Raw genomic sequence first — 19,075 nt, forward strand, 5'->3', positions numbered from 1 at the left:
TCTATTCTTCTTACTGGCTATTTCACTAATTCACCGTGTTAAAGGGTTGAAAACGTATCGCTCAAAAGTCAAATATTTAAGACCAACAGTAATATCTGGTGCCTTAATCGACATACCTACATTTCTATTTCTTCAACCAAGGGCAAACCCTGCCACCTGCTGGCGAAATGCAGGCAATAACAAAAACACAACACGCAACTGTTTTGAACAGCGTTTATTGCATGAAAAAAACAGCTAAGTTAAACCACACAAATGACAACGGAAACGGTAAAGTCTGCGTTGAATCTGCAACCCACCACGAGGAGAACCGTTCATTAAAAAGACAAAAAACATTTTCACTATTCCCTTTGGGGGCTGATAACATGTTTCTGAAGCTTGTAGTCCTTCAGCCTGTGCACCACCATGCCTCAGAGGCGCTCAAACCAAGCCACATAAGAGCAGTTTGACCGATTTACACATCGCGTGCGAACTAACCGCTTCTCGTGACAGCGGGACAGATGCTTCTCAGGCAAATGCTGCCTTCACTGCAGGAAGTGTAACGAAGCAGCACGGCGCATGCTCTCGTACCTCTCTGACAAGCGAAGGATGAATTATCTCCTGCTGTAAAAGGGTAAGTAAAACTATGACAGTATTAAAGTAGCCGGTAGTGTGCTTGAGAGTTTTAGTGTAGACCCGGTGTGTTTCTTTGTGCACCCTCTCTGGAACAGGAGCGCGCGTCGTCTCACCGTTGTTGGCCGGGGTGTGCGTGCTGCCGCACCACCAGACGTCAGTTTGAGTGGGTGAAGGAGGGTGAGAAAGACACGCAACTGTCCGTGTAGGAGTTGGTGATCCAACAAGGGCCACTTGATATATCAAGTACTGTATATATGTATACGTATATATATTTCTATATACACGAGTGTGGAATATGTTGATCAGTTCTTTGTATTCACTGCATGGAAAGGCTGTTTTGTTTCTCTACCAGTTTCTGAATTCATTTCTCCTCCATTTCTTTCTGTGCTATTGATATTGTCGCCCGGTGTATCTGACGCTGAGTGTTATGGGCAGAACCACACTAGAATTAACGTGGTGACAGTTTATGATTTATTATTCTGTAAGTGTATACCAAGATAGGACTTAAGATTTCTTTTTACCCCAGTTCCAAATGACAATAGATAGTAGACCAGTGGAGAGTTTATTTCCCGTCTATAATATGTTTATATCCTATATAGTCTTCAGCAGCTTCAGTTACCATGTATGTTGTAATTTAATTGTGAATAGCTATATAGGCTTCATATACTTAACAGTGTGACAGCAGAGACAAAGAATTGACAGTCTCTAGGGACTGATATCTGCTGGGATCTGATGATTTGCCGAATATGATTTAGTAACACCACTCCTACAAATGACATCTGTTCAACACGTCTTCCATTGGCGTCATATTTGTGGTAAAAAAAAAAAAGAAAGAAAAAAAAGTGTCCTAAAATGTAGTATTGTTGCATAGCTCAGTATTGATATGATCTGATTGAGAATTTCACTTTAAATAGATTAAAAAACATTCATGACGGTGCAGTTTCACCTGTTGAGTGGCTATTAATTGTTGCACCAGTTTTACAATTTAGTCCCTATAAGTCAGGTTTTAGCTTTTGTTCCACCACCAAGGATATTAATGTGCGTTCTCAACAGTAATACAGAGAGCAAGGCCTGTCCATGAGAGGATTATGTCTATTATAGCTCAGTATGGATTCATTTCTATGATGATTGCATGCCAGAAGAGACTTGGGGGAGGCTTTCATTGACTTATGCATTAAATAGCATCACTGCGTGCATGTGTGTGTGATCTGGATGTTAACATGCGTGCCGGGCTCTCTCTGCGTGCAGCTTTGTGGGGAGGGGTGATGGCGGGTGCTGAGGTCACTGTGTCTTCAGGGGATGTAATGACAGTGAAGGAAGAGGAGGGAGAGTCCAGTGGCAACAACCATAAGACTGAAGTCATCCTGCACCTGCAGCCCATCCTGCATGGGTAACACGGCCTATATCATTAAAGAAGCCAATTGTTGTTGTTGTTGGGTTTTTTTGTTGGGGGGTGGGAGTGGGGGTTACTGTGTGGCAAATAGAGAGACACATATAAGTGTACAGACAGATTTGTAGAAATTTATGGATTTTTCAGCATGATAACATTTTTCCTGTATTTCTTGCTCATATTAAGCACATCTAATGACACCACTCTACATCAGTGCTGTATATAATCAGTTTAATGCAGGCTTAAGTCAAAGAACTCTAACTCTAGAAAATGTCATGCAGTAGCTATTCACATATTTTGCTATTAAATTGAGAACATTTACACTCTCAGGTAGCATTATGTTCTTGTCATTATTTCATATGTGGCAAAATGTTGCCCTCTGCAGGGTAAATGATGACACTGCTGATACTGGTACTACAGTCCTGGCCATAGAGACGCATCACGGTAAGTGACACAGTGGTGACATTTAATTAATCAGAAACAAGGCATTTGAAATCAACAACTTTTTAAATACAATTACATTTTTTAATGTGAACTAATTAATCTGTCAAATCATATTTCAAGTTATACTTGTTATTTAGACAAGTATAATTGATGGACTATAAACTGCATAAGCTCTGCTTTCATTAGTATGTGGGATGATATTCTTGTGAGTGCACACTGTAGGTGGTGATATATTTTTGCTCTTTAATTCTCAGATGACAGTAAAGCAGAAGGAGAGGAAATTGAGTATGGCTACCCCATCACTTGTGGAGACAGCAGAGCGGTTCTACTCTTCAAGAAGTTCGTGTGCCCTGGAATCAATGTCAGATGTGTCAAAGTAAGTTGATATGTTAAGCATGATCCAAGAGTGGGTGGAATATTAATTTGTTAATACTGATGAAATACTTAGTCAAACCTTTCACGGTTATTTTCGCATCTTGTCTGTCACATCTTTCTTATTCTTCTCTCTGCTTACTTAATACAGCTTTCATAAAACATACTATTCTTCTCTTCCAGTTCAATGACCAGCTCATCAGTCCTAAGCAGTTTGTGCACCTGGCAGGGAAAGCCACTCTGAAGGACTGGAAAAGGGCCATCAGACTCGGAGGGGTTATGCTTAGGTATTTTGTCTGTCGTCTTTATCACAGCTGCTGGGGAGACATATGTGTGTGGATCTGAATGACCTTCAAGGGATTCCTAAACTTTACTCAGTTGTGTTGGTGTTAAAGTGTCAGACTTCAAACACCTCAATCTCATGCAGTCAGCAGCACATCTCGCTCATGTAATTGAACTTTTATCAAGCCCTTGTGTGTCAGGGTTTTTTTTTTTGGGGGGGGGGGTTGTCTGTCAGTAAGCAGCATTATCATGATAGCAGGATCAAATAACATGGTAGCAGGCCGCTGAGTGATGCTTCTCACCCCTTTATCGTGTTTGCACTTGTTCTTGATGTTGCCTGCGAGTCAGTGTACCAACTCAATAGGCAATATCTGTTCTTTTCATCTTTATTCCTCCAGAGGTCAGATCAATGGGCTCTGTGTCAAAGGAAGCTGTTGGGATTGATCGCTGGGCAAATTCAATCCATACATTTAACACCCCTCAGCAGCTGTGTACCAAAAATATTTTTCATTTTTCTTGGATGCACCGTGGTGTTTTCTTTTCAACCTGCCCCCCCCCCCCAATCCAGGAAAATGATGGATTCTGGCCAGATAGATTTCTACCAGCATGACACCGTGTGCAGCAACACCTGCCGCAGCACTAAATTCGATGTGCTGATCAACAGTACGAGGCTTCCTCCGGGGACCTCGGTGCAGCCGAGCCCGTCAAGTCTGGCTCTTGACCCTCTTGGAGGACAGGTGCCTCCGCTGACAGGTAGATTTCAGTTGGCATTTACTTTCTTGTCTTCTTTCTCTTTTTTTTTTTACCCTAACATATGCTCAGGCTGCTGTTATATCATCGAGGTGACACAGGCTAAAAGCGCTTGAAGCCACCTGGATATCATTTATTTGCAATAAAGAAACGACTAAAGCGATTTCTCGCAATGACTAAAGGACCTTCAGGAAAACAGTGAGTGAGGAAATAAGCTGAACATTAAAGTAAGAACATCTGCCATTAAGAGCATTCAGATGCTTTTAATGATGCGCCCACCACTGCAGAGAAAAAAAAAAAAGAAAATCTGAGAGAAAAACAATTGGATTTCCTTGGCAGTCTTCCCTCTGCCTACTCACACTGACTGGTAATATGAGATGTTTTTTACAGTATATACCTGCTATTTTTTCTCTTCCATTTCAGAGGTTGTGCATGATGCAGCAGAGTTAGAGGAGACTTTGGGGGATAAGTTTAGTGCAACAGCAGAGTGGAGCACCGGTCCAGCCCGTCCTGTAAACCCTGCAACAGCCAATGGACACTCAGGGAAGAGAAAGAGGGCTGACACACCTGGTAAATATAAGAAAGGGTACAATGGTGCTTGCTAAGCAGCTTGAACAGGATGAGGATTAGTGGGTATGAAGAAAAAGACTCAGACATGAGTTGGGTGATTGGACAAATGTAACAATTATTAAGGCTGAACAGTTTAAGAACAAAAAATTAAGAGCCCTATTTAGGCTTCAGCGTAATATGTGACATAAATAATAATCAGTTGCTACAGAACTGACAATAGGGGGCTTCACTTATTAACCTCACTTGTTTACTGATGCCAGTGCTTGCAGAATATCCTACACGGCAGGAAACAAGTCACCTGCAGTGTTCCTCTGTGACTTTTAAAGGAGACGCGGCATGGGTATATCTTCTGTTCAAAGCTTTATAACCCTTAAGTTTTGTTCCGGCACATGGTGGTACACTACAGTTTTGTGCTTGTGCACGCAAGACATATGTTTCCCTGTCAAGTGTTTATCAAGTGATTTAATCTACATTGTAAACCTGCTTTGGAATGATGGAATTGACCGTTTTGTCAGCTGACCGAGGCCAGTGCCCTGGAGGTACACTTGGAAAGTTTCTAAGAAGCCTTTTTATAATGGCAGGAGGCACAGGGTCAGTCCGCTGACCTTCAGTCCTCCAGAGGCTGTGCATTCGTAAGCAATGTCCTTTAAAGGAGATGCAGCACAGCTGAATCCTGATGGATAAAAATGGTGTCTAATGAGTGAAAGAAATACAACATTCAGGCTCAAACTGTCCACCTCCTCTGCATAAATAATAAATGAATAAAACAGGAAAACAATAATATTACCTACCTGCAGTCCTTATCTCGTGTCATGCCCCTCTCTGGCACTGTTGTTTGACACCTCTGATACACCATAGCCAACCTTTGAATCTGCAGTTGTGCAATATTATGCCATTCCTGCAGACTGGCCTTAAAAAGTTGCTGACCCTGGCAGGCAGGAGAGTCATGTCCCTTTACATTACCATCGACAGCATCTGACATTTCTAAGTGTAGCTTTTTCTCTCAGGGACCTAAGCTTTGATTTCAGGCTTTTAAAGGTGACCTGATTAGGAATTGTTCCAGCTGGACCACAGTAGGTAAAATAGCCTCAAGTGACCTTTTCTGTGAATGGTAAATTGCAGTGCCTCACTGCACAAGCAACTATTGCTTGTCACAGGGCTTTAAACAAATTGACAACTCTGAGTAAAGGCACCCAGCTTATAACTACACTCTTCTATCTGCAGAAATGCGTTGCTTCCCATTAGTGTATATTCCCGTCATGGAGAAATAAATGAATTTAGCTTCAGATAGCTGCAAATGGGATGGGCGTATTACATTTATCTTGACAGACATTTAAGCAAACATGAAAGTGGACGCATTTCTTGCAAGATAAGATATCAAGTGCTCTGACATTTTATCACTCTAATATACTCAAGTTGTATTTTGTTGAGTTTTGTGCAGATCCCAAGTCATTTTTCATTCTCTCTCCAATCTTCTCTGTCCTCCTTTCTCTCCACTTAGAGCACCGCTTTTCTAACCCATTTCCTACTTTCCTCCTCTCTCCTCTCTACCTTTATTATCCATTTAACATCTTCTCTCCAAATGCTGCTCCTTTCCCATTTCTTCTATCTCCCTTCTGTCTTTTTTCATTGTTTCTCCAACCCTGACACCTTCTCCTATGTTTCCCTCCTCACTTTATTACTCTCTTTTCCAGTCCTTTGAATCTCTTCAAATTTCCCTGCCCTGCCACTCTATCTCATTTCTTATTCACTTTGCTTTGTTTTTTCCTTCTGTTAGTGTCCAGCTCCACAGCTCACATGAGATCATTTCACACACATACACAAATCCACTCTGTATTCATGCCTACGCCTCTTTCTTTTATTTCTCTGTGGCTTTTTGATGTTTTTACGTGAAAAGACAACCAAACACACACATACAGAGTTTCTAACGTATCATAATAATATTTCTCATGATTGACCTTTATTCTAGATGGAGTATTGAGTCTGTGGAAGGGTGTGGCAGACTCCGGGCTGATGGGGGAGGTCCTGTCCAGTCTCCAGACTGAATTATTAGCCACCCTTAAAGGAGTGGAGGCTCGTACTCAGAAGGCCAACCTGCAGGAGGCAGGTGAGTTCTCGCAGTGGGACCCGTCTAACCACAGGACTGTTAAAAGAATTGTTTTAAATTTAGTCAAATGTCAGTCAAGTTAAAAAACAAAAAAAGTGAATCAAAGGCCAAAATAATTTTCAAGACAGACTCCACTAGCCAAATCTAGTTTGAAATTCATGGACATTGATTTTGTTTTGTAATTTGATCCTGCACAATTTGCTGTGGGCAAATTTGATGGTATTAATCATTCGAGCCTTGTAGCTGATGTTTGATTATTTTGTTTTGTCAGATGCCATCATACTTAATTCCTTGTGTGAGATGTTTGGGCTGTTAGACTCAGTGAAGCAATCTCTGGACCTGAGACGCAGCCAGACTGAAGAGAGCAAAATCCATAACAGTGTTTATGGTGAGAAAGCTGTTGAAGGCAATGCCAGTACATACAGCGATTCTCCAGCAGATTGCATTAACTAATATCATGTTTTTTCTTAGTGTTGGATGAGATTTTGGAGGAACGGAGGAGACAGGCTTGTGATAAAAGCACATCCCACAAAAGCTCCTCGAAATACCTTCAACCTCAACGTCACAACAGCCAAACTCAGAACGTGTTGTCCCCAGTGAAAACAAGCCCAGTGATCCAGCCTCTCTCTGTTACTGGTTTATCTGCTGCAGCTTACGCTCAGCTCACCATCAACCCTCAGCTCTTCGCCCATTTCTCTGCCTCCACCAGCCAGCACAACCCCCGCCCCGGGTTAGAGCTCCAAAGTGCCGCGCTGGAGAGGAACCATGAGCTCAGCAACAAGAAGGTTCACCAGCAGGAACAGGAGGATGTGGAGACGGAGGACACCTTGGAGATCTACAAAGAGCCTGGAGAGAGGACTGCTACGTCTCAAGAAGACGCTCATCTTAGAAGTCAGGAAGAAGAGCAGACAGAGCGCTTTCATGACATTGGAAGGGTGATTATAGGAAGAAAGGCATCAAAGAAACATAAAAGTAAGTGAGAGAGCGAGAGAAAATCCCAAAAGGATGCTGAAGGACTGATGAGGGAATGTGCCTGAGACCTGAAGACTTAAAGGATAAAAGATTCCAAAACAATTTTTAATACTGTCTTTCAAAGTAAAACAGTATTTTTTCCTGTACACTCATATCTAGTTGTAGTTGCTTTAGTTGAGTTGTGGTACAGGTGCAGATTTGTTATTGCATTGAGGTTGTAAATGGCACATTCATTCATTTCATTTAAACAAAGCAAATCACTTTATATGTCAAATAATTAGTTACATGATGATGATGATCATATGATTAGTTATTAGTATTCATTAATTAGTTGACTGACAGAAAATCAAACATCATTTAAAGCTGGAATGCAGGACTTTTACTTATAAATGATTATTGGTTACATTCAATCTTGTGCCAAATGAGTTCACACATTCCTGATTAAGCCTATCAGCACCAGGTAAATCTCTCTATATTTTGTAGTATACCAGAGTTTTAAATCTGATGTCTGTGGCGACATTCCCACTTTGGCATTGGCAGCAATGCGTTTTATGACAACCAGCTATGATTGTTTTGCCAGAGAGGAGGGGAACAACTATGGAGATGGAGTCGGAGGCAGAGCCTGTGATGTAAAAACCCAGGAAGCATCCAAGAAAACTTTCTGATGCTCCAGTTAAAAGCAAAGCTTGGTTTTCAGAGGATGGATTATGGTCTAAAAAAGAAAGTGACAAACACAGATTAATATATGTCTGAAGCACACAGTGTTTGTGTAATTACTGTCTTTGCCAGAAGGGGGAGACAAAAGTTCAGCACTGCAGGTTTAAATAATTTTCTAAGCAAAAAAACTTCCAAAATTCACTGGTCCCTGCTTATTAAATGTCAATATTTACTGTTTTTTAGTTTTACCTTTGGGTTTTAGTATGCAATAATTTGCAATATGACAAAATCTCTCTTCCCACATTCTGGGAAATTGCAAAGGGCATTTTTTAAAAATCTATTTTTGGATATTTATAGACCAGGAGCAGTGAATCAATTTATGGAGAAAATCAGTAGTTTAAGTGATAATGAAAATAATCATTCAGTTGCAGCCTTTAAACATAGAGTTCTCTCTTGTCTACTGGACGTAGTATTAGAACTCTGTGTAAGTGTTTTAAAATGTTAGTCTAATGGCGCCATTTAGAAATCTGTAAATATATTTGATTCTATCTTACGATCTTTGGTGATGACGTTTTCCCTCATTTGAAAGTAGTTGGCAAATATTTTCAGGTATTTGTGACAATTTTTCACTATACTTTTATAACTTCTAATAATATTTGGACTTATTTTGTGAGTTAACATCTGTGTTTTGATTATTATTATTTTTTTTACAATTTGGATTTTGTGAAATATTTGTCACTGTGGCTTGTACTTAGGCTCTTAAAAATAATGCCTAAGACTTGCCTAAGATCTATGCACCAGACACTTGCTGCCTGAAGAATACATTATTCTTAATTTAAGACAGTGAAAATTATATATAAAATAAATATTGTGACTGTTGACGTGCTGTTGCTTTATACAGGGTACTGTGTACTAACATGCTGCAAATACAGAATCATGTTAAATAACCTCTTTGCCCTCTACCATAGAAATATTATAAAGAAAGACATGAAAGTGTGACCTTGTAAGATAATGAACACATTTTAAATAAAAACATGAAAATTTTAACAGAAGCAGTGTTTAAGCTTGTGCATTAAGAGCTGCTCAATTCCTTGTTATGTCAGTTTGTTGATGAGGACTGTAACATGCTGGTTGGACATTTCATTCATCTCCTCATCTTTCTGCAGGTTCAGCTAAACTCAGATGTGAATGCCTGTTACTGCAGTTATATTTAAAGAAAAGAAGTTAATAGGCAATTCAACAGTAAATCATACAGAGGAGGAAACAGCTGCTCAATGTATTCACCTTACAAGCATGTTGAACTTGTGATCAGATGACAATCACTGATGTCAGATAATCAATTTCTACCTAATAGCCCTTTTGTGATATCACTGCCTGGTGTGTTTGAACATGCTTTTAAGTTTCATCTCATCAAAAATAAAAGCATAGCAGTGGTTTTCAGCCCTGTGTGCGATGCTGTTCATTCACTTTTTGAGCACTATGCTGCATGCCAGGCCCGTGTGATAGACAGTGATGGTTTGATAGCCAGCCTTTGACAGTTTCCCTCACAACTGTAATGATATGTTATTATAAATTCATGCACAACACTGGCTGTGCCGTTGTGTTTGTTTGTGAGAGGTGATGAGTGGCAGCTGATAAAATGCTTGATAAAATGACTCTCATCATAGTGCAGCTGTCAGCATCCCTGCTGACGCCTGTCCTGTCGTTGGGAGTTGAACAGTATTTTGCAACACCCTGTTAGCTTTGCCGCAAATTAAACTGTCTTGCAGTTGAACAGATTCAGGCCAAAATACTCCCTAGTTTGAATAAATTGCTACTCTGTGCCTTGAATGCCAAGGTGCAAAAATGGCTGCCATGAATCAAGCAGGTGTAATTACAGGTGTTAGCTCGACATATGCTGTACTCCACTGTTAAATTAAGTAATCTGCTGAGCGGTCCATCGTTCATCTGTCATTCTGGGCTAACAACATTAGAGACTGAGATGTGCATTCATGTTGGAAGCCTTAGATGCTTCTGTTGGCCGCCTCTAATTTAATCCACAACATTAATGTTCACACACAACAACAAAATGAATTATGAATAGCCTGCATAATGGCATCTTGATCCAATTGGGAGTCCTGGAGCCACACTTAAATATGTCAGCCCAGCCATGTTTTAATGGCAGCTTGGTTCATGCACAGGACTGGCTGCAACATCAGCACTTGTGCAAGACATTTAATCTCTAACGTGGATCACAAGTGCCATGAAAGCTTTAACCAGATATGATATGACACCTTGAAGCATATGTGGTGCTCACATGTAATATATAGGACTATGACAGGCCAGAGAACCTGGCAAATATAACGTATGTCAAAGTCACAGTGGCTTTTCAAGTCTTTTTTTTTATTTTTTAATATAAATTCTTGATGTTAACATTTAATTTTATAGATGACATTAAATCCAAGAGTGATTTCTGTTAAGTGTTCTCCACTATCCATGGCCAGCTGTGGGCAGAAAAAAATATATAATCACATCAAATGCTAATTAGTTGCACAGAACATGACAGACTATTTAATTTATGGAGAAATATGCTTTGTACCTGTCATCAGGAGGTGCCTACCTGTCTGTACTGTGTGAATATATGACTAACTCAGCTGATGACAAGTATATATATATATATATATATATATATATATATATATATATATCTAACTGAATTAATTCAACCTCAGATAGCTGTTTTGATTTTAAAACATGAGAATGAAAATATCATTGCAATACAGGTATTACTTTTGTGGTGTGTGTAGCTGGCTTAAGTAATGAGTATTTCCTCAACCTGTAGCCATTGTTGTCAGAGTGATAATCCTGTACCTGCGCTGCTGGGTGCATGGTGACAGCTGTTAGGAGCTGCTGGGCAGTGAAGATTAAGTAACTTCCCATTAAAATTAAGACAAGTGGATGAAATGGCAGAGAAACAGATTAGCACCTTGCCTCTGTCTCCACACATACACACGCCAGCACACTCACGCAATCGTTTTTGTTACTTAGAGGCACTGCAATGACTTACATTTATTTTATAGGCTTATCCCAACCCCTAACTATGACTAGTAAGCACCTAACTCCCATCTCTTACTTAGCACTCTATTTAACCTTAATGAAAACAATTCTAGCATTCCCTAGTGTGGACCTTAACTATTACAAGTATATGCTTAACCCACATCCCAACATCCAAACCTAATCTAATTCTGATTTCCACCATAAAGTCAAGTTTGAAACTTCAAACAACCCTTTGAAGCAGTGAACACTGGCAAAAATGTCTCACACTTTACAAAATGTCCTCACTGTCAGCGTCTAAAACTCCCCGTGGACCTCACAAAGATACAAGCACCACACGCATACACACACATTCTGGGGTTTTGCTTGGCTGATGTTTGAATACCACAGTGTTGTTGCCGGGTTCGGCCACTTGGAGGCGCCCGGCTCATACTCATGCATAACCGCAGAGCGAAGTGGAGGCTGGGAAGGAGAGTGGGCTCGAGAAAGAAATCTCTCTCCTGAACTGTTTACCCTGACGTCAGTTTGCAGAACTAGCTCTGCCCTGTCTCCCTCAGTGTCTGTGAAACTCCACTCAGTGAGAACTGGGGGGAATAGATGGGCTCGGGCTCTACTACTTGCGCTCCCGGATCTCACGGAGTGAATGAAATGATTCCTTCTGCACATTCAAAGTGGACTACAACAGCTACACGATGAACACCTGCGCCTTTCTGTTGATTTTGACTGTTCAGATCTACGCCGATGGCATCGAGGGGCCAACAGGTAAGACACGTTATTAATTTCGATCACCTAAAACGCAGTTTGGAAGTTTTTACATGTGGATGAAACTCCGGTTAAAGCAAAAGCGGAGCGAGTCTGGTGAAGATGCCAACTTTGTGCCCCCCTCTCCCCTAACACGTTGCTGCGTTTATCTACGGCTTACTGCCGCTTCCCACGACTTACTAATGGGACAATGTTAATCCTCCCAGCAGACAATGAAAACAAATTCTTTAATAACTTTGTAAACTGGAGTGTTAAGTTTGTTTAGTGCCAGACTCTTGTAAAAAAAAAAATGTATTAATTCAGGAAGACTGCGCCTGGTTGTTCTGGGGAAAGCTCCCATTTCCCCAAACAACAATCCTCTGCGCTACGCTGCTTCTGTTTTTTCAGATTTCTCAAGCACAGTTAAAGGCGCCAGGTAGACTGAAGAGGTGGTTGACATTGTGATCCAAAGTTAAAAATCAGTTCATTAAGAGAGAGACTTTTCCCCTCAGACAGGAATATATATATATATATATATATATATATATATATATATATATATATATATTAGCATGAATCTCCAAAATCCCAACAGCCTGAACCAGACTGTGATGAAATCCAGACACCAAAACCTTTAGCTGCTGCATGATTGTCACTGGGTTGCATAGTTATGGACTGAGTTACTCCTTTAAAAGTTCACATTATAATAAGGCATTATGGTGCTGTTTCTTCTTCTTCTTTTTTTTTTTTGGAAGCATATTCTCAGAATAATATCTCAAGATGAAGCCTGTGGGGGGACACAGTCCATTCTCAAAGCTGCTGGATTTTTCTCCTGATGTGATGAGCTGCCTCTGGTCTTTTGCGTTGTCTGGCTGCAGAAGACAATATTTATGTGCCCACAAATCAGCTCTTAATCTTTCAAAATGAGTAAAAAGGAAGCATATCTGCATGTTAAATAGTCGGTGGAGAGGGCTTTTATTTCTTAAAAGTTATCTCTTCTGTTTCGTGAGCAAACAAGCTGGATTGTAACATGGTGATAATGTGTTTTTCAGATTAAAGGATCGAAATGGTGCAATTTCTGAAATTGTTTCCTAGAAATATACTCTGGACCCACCCCCCCCCAAACCCATTTTCACAGTAGCAGGATAAATACATTTGAAAATCAGACACATATCAGAGAGATGGAAAGAGAGAGAAACAGAGTGATGCAACTAAATATCTTTTCATATGAATCTGGCTCAGACCTTTTCATATTCATTCACAGTCATGTCTTCAGAATCCACTTTTACTGACTGAATTCTGTGTCTGTTTAATGTAGTTATGGTGCTGTATTTTTGGATATATTGGTAAAAGGCTGAAATGACTCGGTCCAGTTTGGATCCCTTTGTCTCACAGGCACACATACATATGCATAGTTTTACTCCAGTGGAACATAAAACCAGGTTAATAAGGTGGTGACATTGGGAACATTTACACTGCAGGGTGTTTCAACCTTGTATAACAATGTGACACAGTACTTGTCACATGCGTGTTGCGAAAAGGAAAAAAGCTTGATTATGTGGAGATCACGCAGAGATTTGCCTTGAAATCTGGCAATGGTGCTGTTCCATAAGAAATGGGAAAATCTGCTAATGCTCAGTGAACTAATGCTTGCACATATATTTTATTTTGAAACAAGCAACGACAACAACAACAACGACAACAAAAAAGAAACAACAAACCCATGCAAGCAGAATGTGTATTGTCGAGAGCTGAATGGAGCAGATCATTAAGAGGGATGGGGCTGAGACATATAAAGGATTAAATCACACACAGGTAATTAAAAGAGTTGAATGGAACAGCGACGCTTCACTACGACAGCGTGACAGTGTCTGTCAACAAAAATTTATATGGAGTTTTTTTTTCTGGTCTGTTAACTGGAGTGTTGCGAGCCTCTCCATCTGCAATTTTTTAAACCTTCCCATTAGAAACTGATAGGTAACGCTGCCAGTTTTTTGGCTTCTCCTCTATGTGACTGATCCCTTGGCCTTTTCATGCTTCTCCACCTGCCTACATCCTATAAGAGCAGAAATGCAGCCACAGAGCGTCTCCCTTTGATTAACACTGCCTTCATTGCTGTGATCATGTGAAGACCACACCTTAACCTTGAGTTGAGACTCTATGCTCTGCTGGGGATTTCTTGCCTAATCCATATTTTCCATAACTCTTCCCTGCCTGTGCGGTGGTCGGCCCAGGCTGTCAGTTCAGGGGAAGTGGAAATTATTAGAGGCTATGAAATATGGAGGCTCTCTGCTGCACTGCACTGACTGTAGTGAGGTTGATATGAGGAGGGAGGAAAAAAAAACATTAACATTTGCATCATATTTGCTCAGACACAAAGCATCTCTGAACTTGAAAGTCCGGTTTCTGGGTGTATCTCTATGTGCCCCCCCCCCACCCTTTTTTTCATGGTGTAAAACCCAATCTGACACTTTCACTCCTCTGTTGTCTCTTATGGGAATAGAATGGATGTTCACTTACCATCTGTCTCCTCTATTAGCAGCAAATGTTGTCAACTGAGTGGTGTAATTATCCTGTGTCTCATGACTCATTTCCCAGTTTGATCTAAAGTTAAGGCAGAATATCCTTTTTGCTTATTTCACTGAATAAGATAACACTTGGACTGAGATGAAAAGGACTGCGAAGGCCCAGACTGTCTAGTTAAAGCGTGGCGTGGATTGAATAATACGTTAGGGCTTTGGGGGTACGCTGCATAAACATCAGCAAAAGCATTAAGAAACGTAATATGGGACCACCAGCTCATGTACGCATAGAGGGATTAGAGCTGCAGCCATATTTTGTAAATCAAAAAGTCGTTTAAGTATATTTTTAAGCAAAAATGATGAACATTGGCTGGTTCCACCTTCTTAAGGTTGAAGATTTTGTCACACATAAACAAGACAAGATGCTTTCTTTTGAAAGTGGGAAAAACAATTAATAAATAATGAAAACTTGTTAGTTACAGCCTTAATAGGCTTAAATATAGTAAAGAGCAGGCCACACATACAGGTGTTAACAGGTGCATTTCACAGGGAACAGAGAGTAGGAAAACACTAAACAGAGGGCAGGTCCATTTGTTACATGACCAAGAGTATTAATATGAAACTTATTTCTTCAAAAGAATCATCTGGACACTGTTTAGATGTGATCACAGTACCAATTTAAATGGGTGATTATGGCAAATGGTCATTATTGTTGTATTATTCATCTCATGGTAGCTATTTGTAACTCTTACATGTTGATCCTTGTGAGTCCATTAGATACGCTCACTATAATGGGCATCTAAGTGAATGGAAGGGGGGAAACACGAATGAGATGCATTTATGAATCACAGAAGAGGAAAAAAAAATGTAACCATTGTGTAGAAAATGTTGCCTTGCACCACAGAGCTTCAGAAAACCCACCAAGTGGAAGTGTTCCCTGCAGGAGCCAGGCCACCATCTGCGGATAGAGGGTGAGGGGCGGTAGGGATTGGGCCTAAATCAGACTCCCGAAAAGACTGGTTGATTTCCATCTTTGCGGGATCACGGGCAGTAATTCAGAGAGCAGATGGAAAACTTTGCAGTGAGGAAGGGGGGCTGGGGGGGCTAGAGGGGGAAAGAAAAAGGGGAGACAATCTTAGATGGAGGAGCTGAGAACGACAGAGGGATTTATTCAGATAGATTGTCAGGACGTTTTGTTTTCGACCAAGGGCGCAGCAGGACTTTCGCCGGGCTTGTGTGTGCGCCTGTGCCGGCCATTCTGCCTTCAGCACGCTTGTGCGCGTGTCTGTGTGATTAAACAGGGTGCTTATGAGAGGAGTCCTCTGCTCTGCAGCCTCTCTCTTCCTGTTTCTGTCTCTGATCTATTGTAATGTGGGGCTATGTGGAGGAGAGCCAGCCAGCAGCCCCCCCCCAGACTGGCTTACTCATCTCACAAGAGTGGAAGATGAAACATATCCATCTACTGTATTTGTTCAAGGGACTCTGCTGGATACCAAGTGCCACAATCCATACTCCTCATAACTTGGGAGCACGTGTCCAATCAGGGGCCTCCTCTGTCTTGAGCTGGTCCCATTTCTCATGTCTTTGTGATGCATCTCACCTTAGTTTGTGCTGTGCTGAGTGTGCAGGGCTTTTTTTTTAAATGCGAGACTGCAGCCCACACGCATCTTGTGATTGTTGTACTTAATTAATCCTGCTAAGCATTTTGCTGTTCCCTTTTTTAATTATCACGTGTTGCTGTTCTGTTTCCAAATCAGTCCCCGAGTTTCTTCTTTTGCTTTTTTTTGTTGAGGGTGCGGTGAGTTGTGGCTCACTCAGGCGAAGGATTGTTTGCACTTCAGAAAGGTCAAGTGCAGGTTGGTTGCCATGTTTCTGAGGCTGAGAAAGAGCAGAGGCAGAGCCCCGAAAGCAGGATTGTGTCTGCTCCTCTGCCATTCAGCCTGGGCCCTCCTCGGTGCGCCTGCGCTTCCTCGCATCGAGTCTCTCCAGCCAATTCTGCTGGCCAACAAAGAAGAGCTCTGAAAGGAACCAGTCGGAGGGAAACCGGGCAGATTGGAGATAATTATACATGACACTTATTATCCCGTCAAGGTCCTTTTTATTGTAAGTGTATTATTAAGGGGTCAGGAATCAGGACAGGTCCACAGGAACAACGAGTGGGGAACTAAAAAACTAATTCTCTCCTTTAGAAAAGAGTTAAATGACCATGAAACAGTAGCCAATGAGACACTTGGGAAATTAGCATGGCAACAGCCTACCCATGCACAATTTCCATTAGCATTAAGGTAAAAAGGACTAAAGACAAATGATTGTTGTAGTATTGTGCTCCTGTTCAATGTTTGACTGAACATTTTGGCAACAAATCTTCCATTTTTCCTCATCAGGTCATTTACTCTTTATTCTTTTTGGTCTGGCTCTTCAACTGTGATTCAATTTCTTTCGCAAGCCATGCATAGACTACTTGCTTTTTTTAATTAGAAACTTGCACTCTGTGTCCTATGCTATGAATGTTTTAGCATACTGATGATCATACAGTATATGAATATATGTGAGTGCAGTGCTTTTACCTTTTTTTTCCCTCTCTACGTGCATGTGGTAATCAGCGCTCCTGTTCATTAGCGCATTTGCCTGCAAGAGCAGGAAATCAGGCACTGAAATCTTGCTGGGCAGGAAAAGTCCCACAGCGCAAAAGAGACTCAGCCCTGACACGGACGCTAGCGAGGGCTTTGGCTGGTGCCGGAGCTGCTGCCGCCACCGCCGCCGCCAGCCGCCAGCCGCCACTGTGAGCTCTTCAGGGTTACTGTGACACCCTGCAGCACCCTGGAAGAGATGCCAAAGACTGAGAGATTTATGATCAGCGGCCTGCCTCGGCCTGTCTCCTCATTTCCACTCTGCGGCAACAGCCAGAGTGGAGAGGCTTCTTCTCTTTCTCAGCCAGGTGTTATTAATGTGGTATTGATCTTTCAAACTCCGGCAAGTCCATTTTACTTAAATTTGATCAAAGTGGGATCTCGCCTGTGGCCTTCGAGTTTGATGTAGGAGTGGGGGAATTAGCCGGCCCTGCCAGCCAGGAACGGCATGATGTAAGCTCGTACAAGGAGCTGGGACTGTAGCAGAGGAATGTTAGCTGTATTGTGTAGAGCAAAGGGCAGGAAAAAAGTAGAAATCCTCTCAAACATGAAAGAGGGAGCCTAATTTCCATAAGAAGGCTGCATATATTACACATAAGCTACAAAATATCCTGTTGATGTACTGGTCTAAAATGACAGGACTATTATGCTCATTATCACTTAAAAGCATATGTTTTACTTGAATAATGGACACACAAATTTATCATTCAACACAGATGGGCCAGTGTTTATAGTCTGGATATGAAGAGGGTGAGACTGCATAGCTCGAGCACACACACACACACACACACATGCACGCACACATGCACGCACAGATGTGTAATTATCCAACAAAGAAATAAACAGGGCTGTGAGTTGCAGCCGTTTCGGTCCCTGTGTTTTCTTCCCCCGAGGTAGTGAGCTCCAGACTGCAAAAAGTGGGTCTGCAAGACTGATGCTGCGAGTGCTGCTCCTTATCCCCTACCCAGAGGAGAGAAAGCCTCCTGAGCAGTTTATATTTAGCCCACTGGCCGTGTTTCACTTCTTTACCTTTCTGTCTGTGTCAACAAATTCACAGCCAGATTCCTCAATACCCCACCCCCTTCTCCTCTGTTGTGGTGTTACATGGCGTGTAGCGAATGCTCGGGTCACAGAGTCAGGGTTCAGGATTAGGCCAGAATAACGGCATACAAAAACCTGACCTGTTGTTGAGCTGCCTGTACAGTACCGCTGCATATGAAACCCCCAGTGAAATCTGAACTGCTGACACGACTCTAAAAGTCAAAACACTGTCCTCGGGACATTTTTCTCCGTGTCAGTGTAATGGATGCAGTCTTTAGTTGTCTTTGAGCCGTGATGCCTGCTCTCTGAGGGGAAGTGGTATTTCTGGTTTGACCAGTCCCTCTGGGCCAAAAAATAAATAAATTAAATATATATATATATATGTATCCTCACAGGAACCCGGTCATGAACCTGAACACTTATCACCCTGATGTATCTTACACTTTATTAGACTGACACTCTTTCACATAAACTTTATTAGGACAGTGGAAATTGAAGAGCATTAAAGTGTAACAGAGCGTGGATAATGTCTCGTGTGCTGATTTAAAAGAGCACAGTATTTGAGGCCTTCACAGCATGATATCAAACTACAGCTGAGCTCTTTTAAGAAACGCTGTATACACTCAGTTATATAGCTCCTAGCTTACATTGCGCATCCCTTTTTGCTGCTGAATTGAAGTCATCTTGTCTCACTCTCTGTGCACAACAGTCTCATGGCGCACATGCTCGGTGACACTCAGCCGTGACAGCTGCTGTGGCTGGTGGGTAGGGTTAAGGGAAGGTCATGGCAATTGTGGTGGCACAGGTGCCAGATGCCGGAAAATCAGTAAACTGGCTGATTTCAAACCTGTTGAGCTCATATAATGTATGATTTACTTGATGTAAAGCCTGTTTGCGGACCTTGTTTTTGGCTGGATGACATTGATGGATTTTTGAGTGTAGTTGTTTCAGT

General features: G+C 41.6%; 2 protein-coding genes across 6 annotated transcripts in view; both read left to right on the forward strand.

Moving 5' to 3' along the window:
• Positions 1 to 51: 51 nt before the first annotated feature.
• LOC108890063 (glucocorticoid modulatory element-binding protein 1) lies at positions 52 to 9,655 on the forward strand. Of its 2 annotated transcripts, XM_018686853.2 has the most exons (12): positions 52 to 610; positions 708 to 855; positions 1,861 to 2,002; positions 2,388 to 2,446; positions 2,701 to 2,822; positions 3,002 to 3,105; positions 3,669 to 3,853; positions 4,274 to 4,420; positions 6,390 to 6,527; positions 6,799 to 6,915; positions 6,999 to 7,499; positions 8,080 to 9,655. In XM_018686853.2, the coding sequence occupies exons 3-12, from the start codon at positions 1,878 to 1,880 to the stop codon at positions 8,130 to 8,132; spliced, it is 1,551 nt and encodes a 516-aa protein (XP_018542369.1). In that variant the 5' UTR covers positions 52 to 610; positions 708 to 855; positions 1,861 to 1,877; the 3' UTR covers positions 8,133 to 9,655. The 2 variants fall into 2 exon arrangements, with proteins under 2 accessions (XP_018542369.1, XP_018542379.1); XM_018686863.2 differs by lacking the exon at positions 708 to 855 and having other exon boundaries at positions 53 to 610; positions 8,080 to 9,654.
• A 1,995-nt stretch (positions 9,656 to 11,650) lies between these two features.
• ptprub (protein tyrosine phosphatase receptor type Ub) overlaps positions 11,651 to 19,075 on the forward strand; it is a 149,223-nt gene continuing 141,798 nt past the window's right edge. For all 4 annotated transcript variants that reach the window (XM_018686786.2, XM_018686795.2, XM_018686803.2 and 1 more), the window contains exon 1: positions 11,651 to 11,951. In XM_018686786.2, the coding sequence (XP_018542302.1) occupies positions 11,882 to 11,951 (70 nt within the window). In that variant the 5' untranslated portion in view covers positions 11,651 to 11,881. The remainder of the gene's footprint in view (positions 11,952 to 19,075) is intronic.

Source organism: Lates calcarifer, linkage group LG15, assembly GCF_001640805.2.
Source record: "Lates calcarifer isolate ASB-BC8 linkage group LG15, TLL_Latcal_v3, whole genome shotgun sequence".
NCBI lineage: Eukaryota > Metazoa > Chordata > Actinopteri > Centropomidae > Lates > Lates calcarifer.

Excerpts from the sequence above, each read along its gene's own strand:
- LOC108890063 (XM_018686853.2), top strand. The coding sequence starts at position 1,878 with ATGGCGGGTGCTGAGGTCACTGTGTCTTCAGGGGATGTAATGACAGTG. Across the intron at positions 3,106-3,668 it reads CTCGGAGGGGTTATGCTTAG|GAAAATGATGGATTCTGGCC; the intron begins GTATTTTGTCTG and ends CCCCCAATCCAG. Across the intron at positions 6,528-6,798 it reads GGCCAACCTGCAGGAGGCAG|ATGCCATCATACTTAATTCC; the intron begins GTGAGTTCTCGC and ends TTGTTTTGTCAG.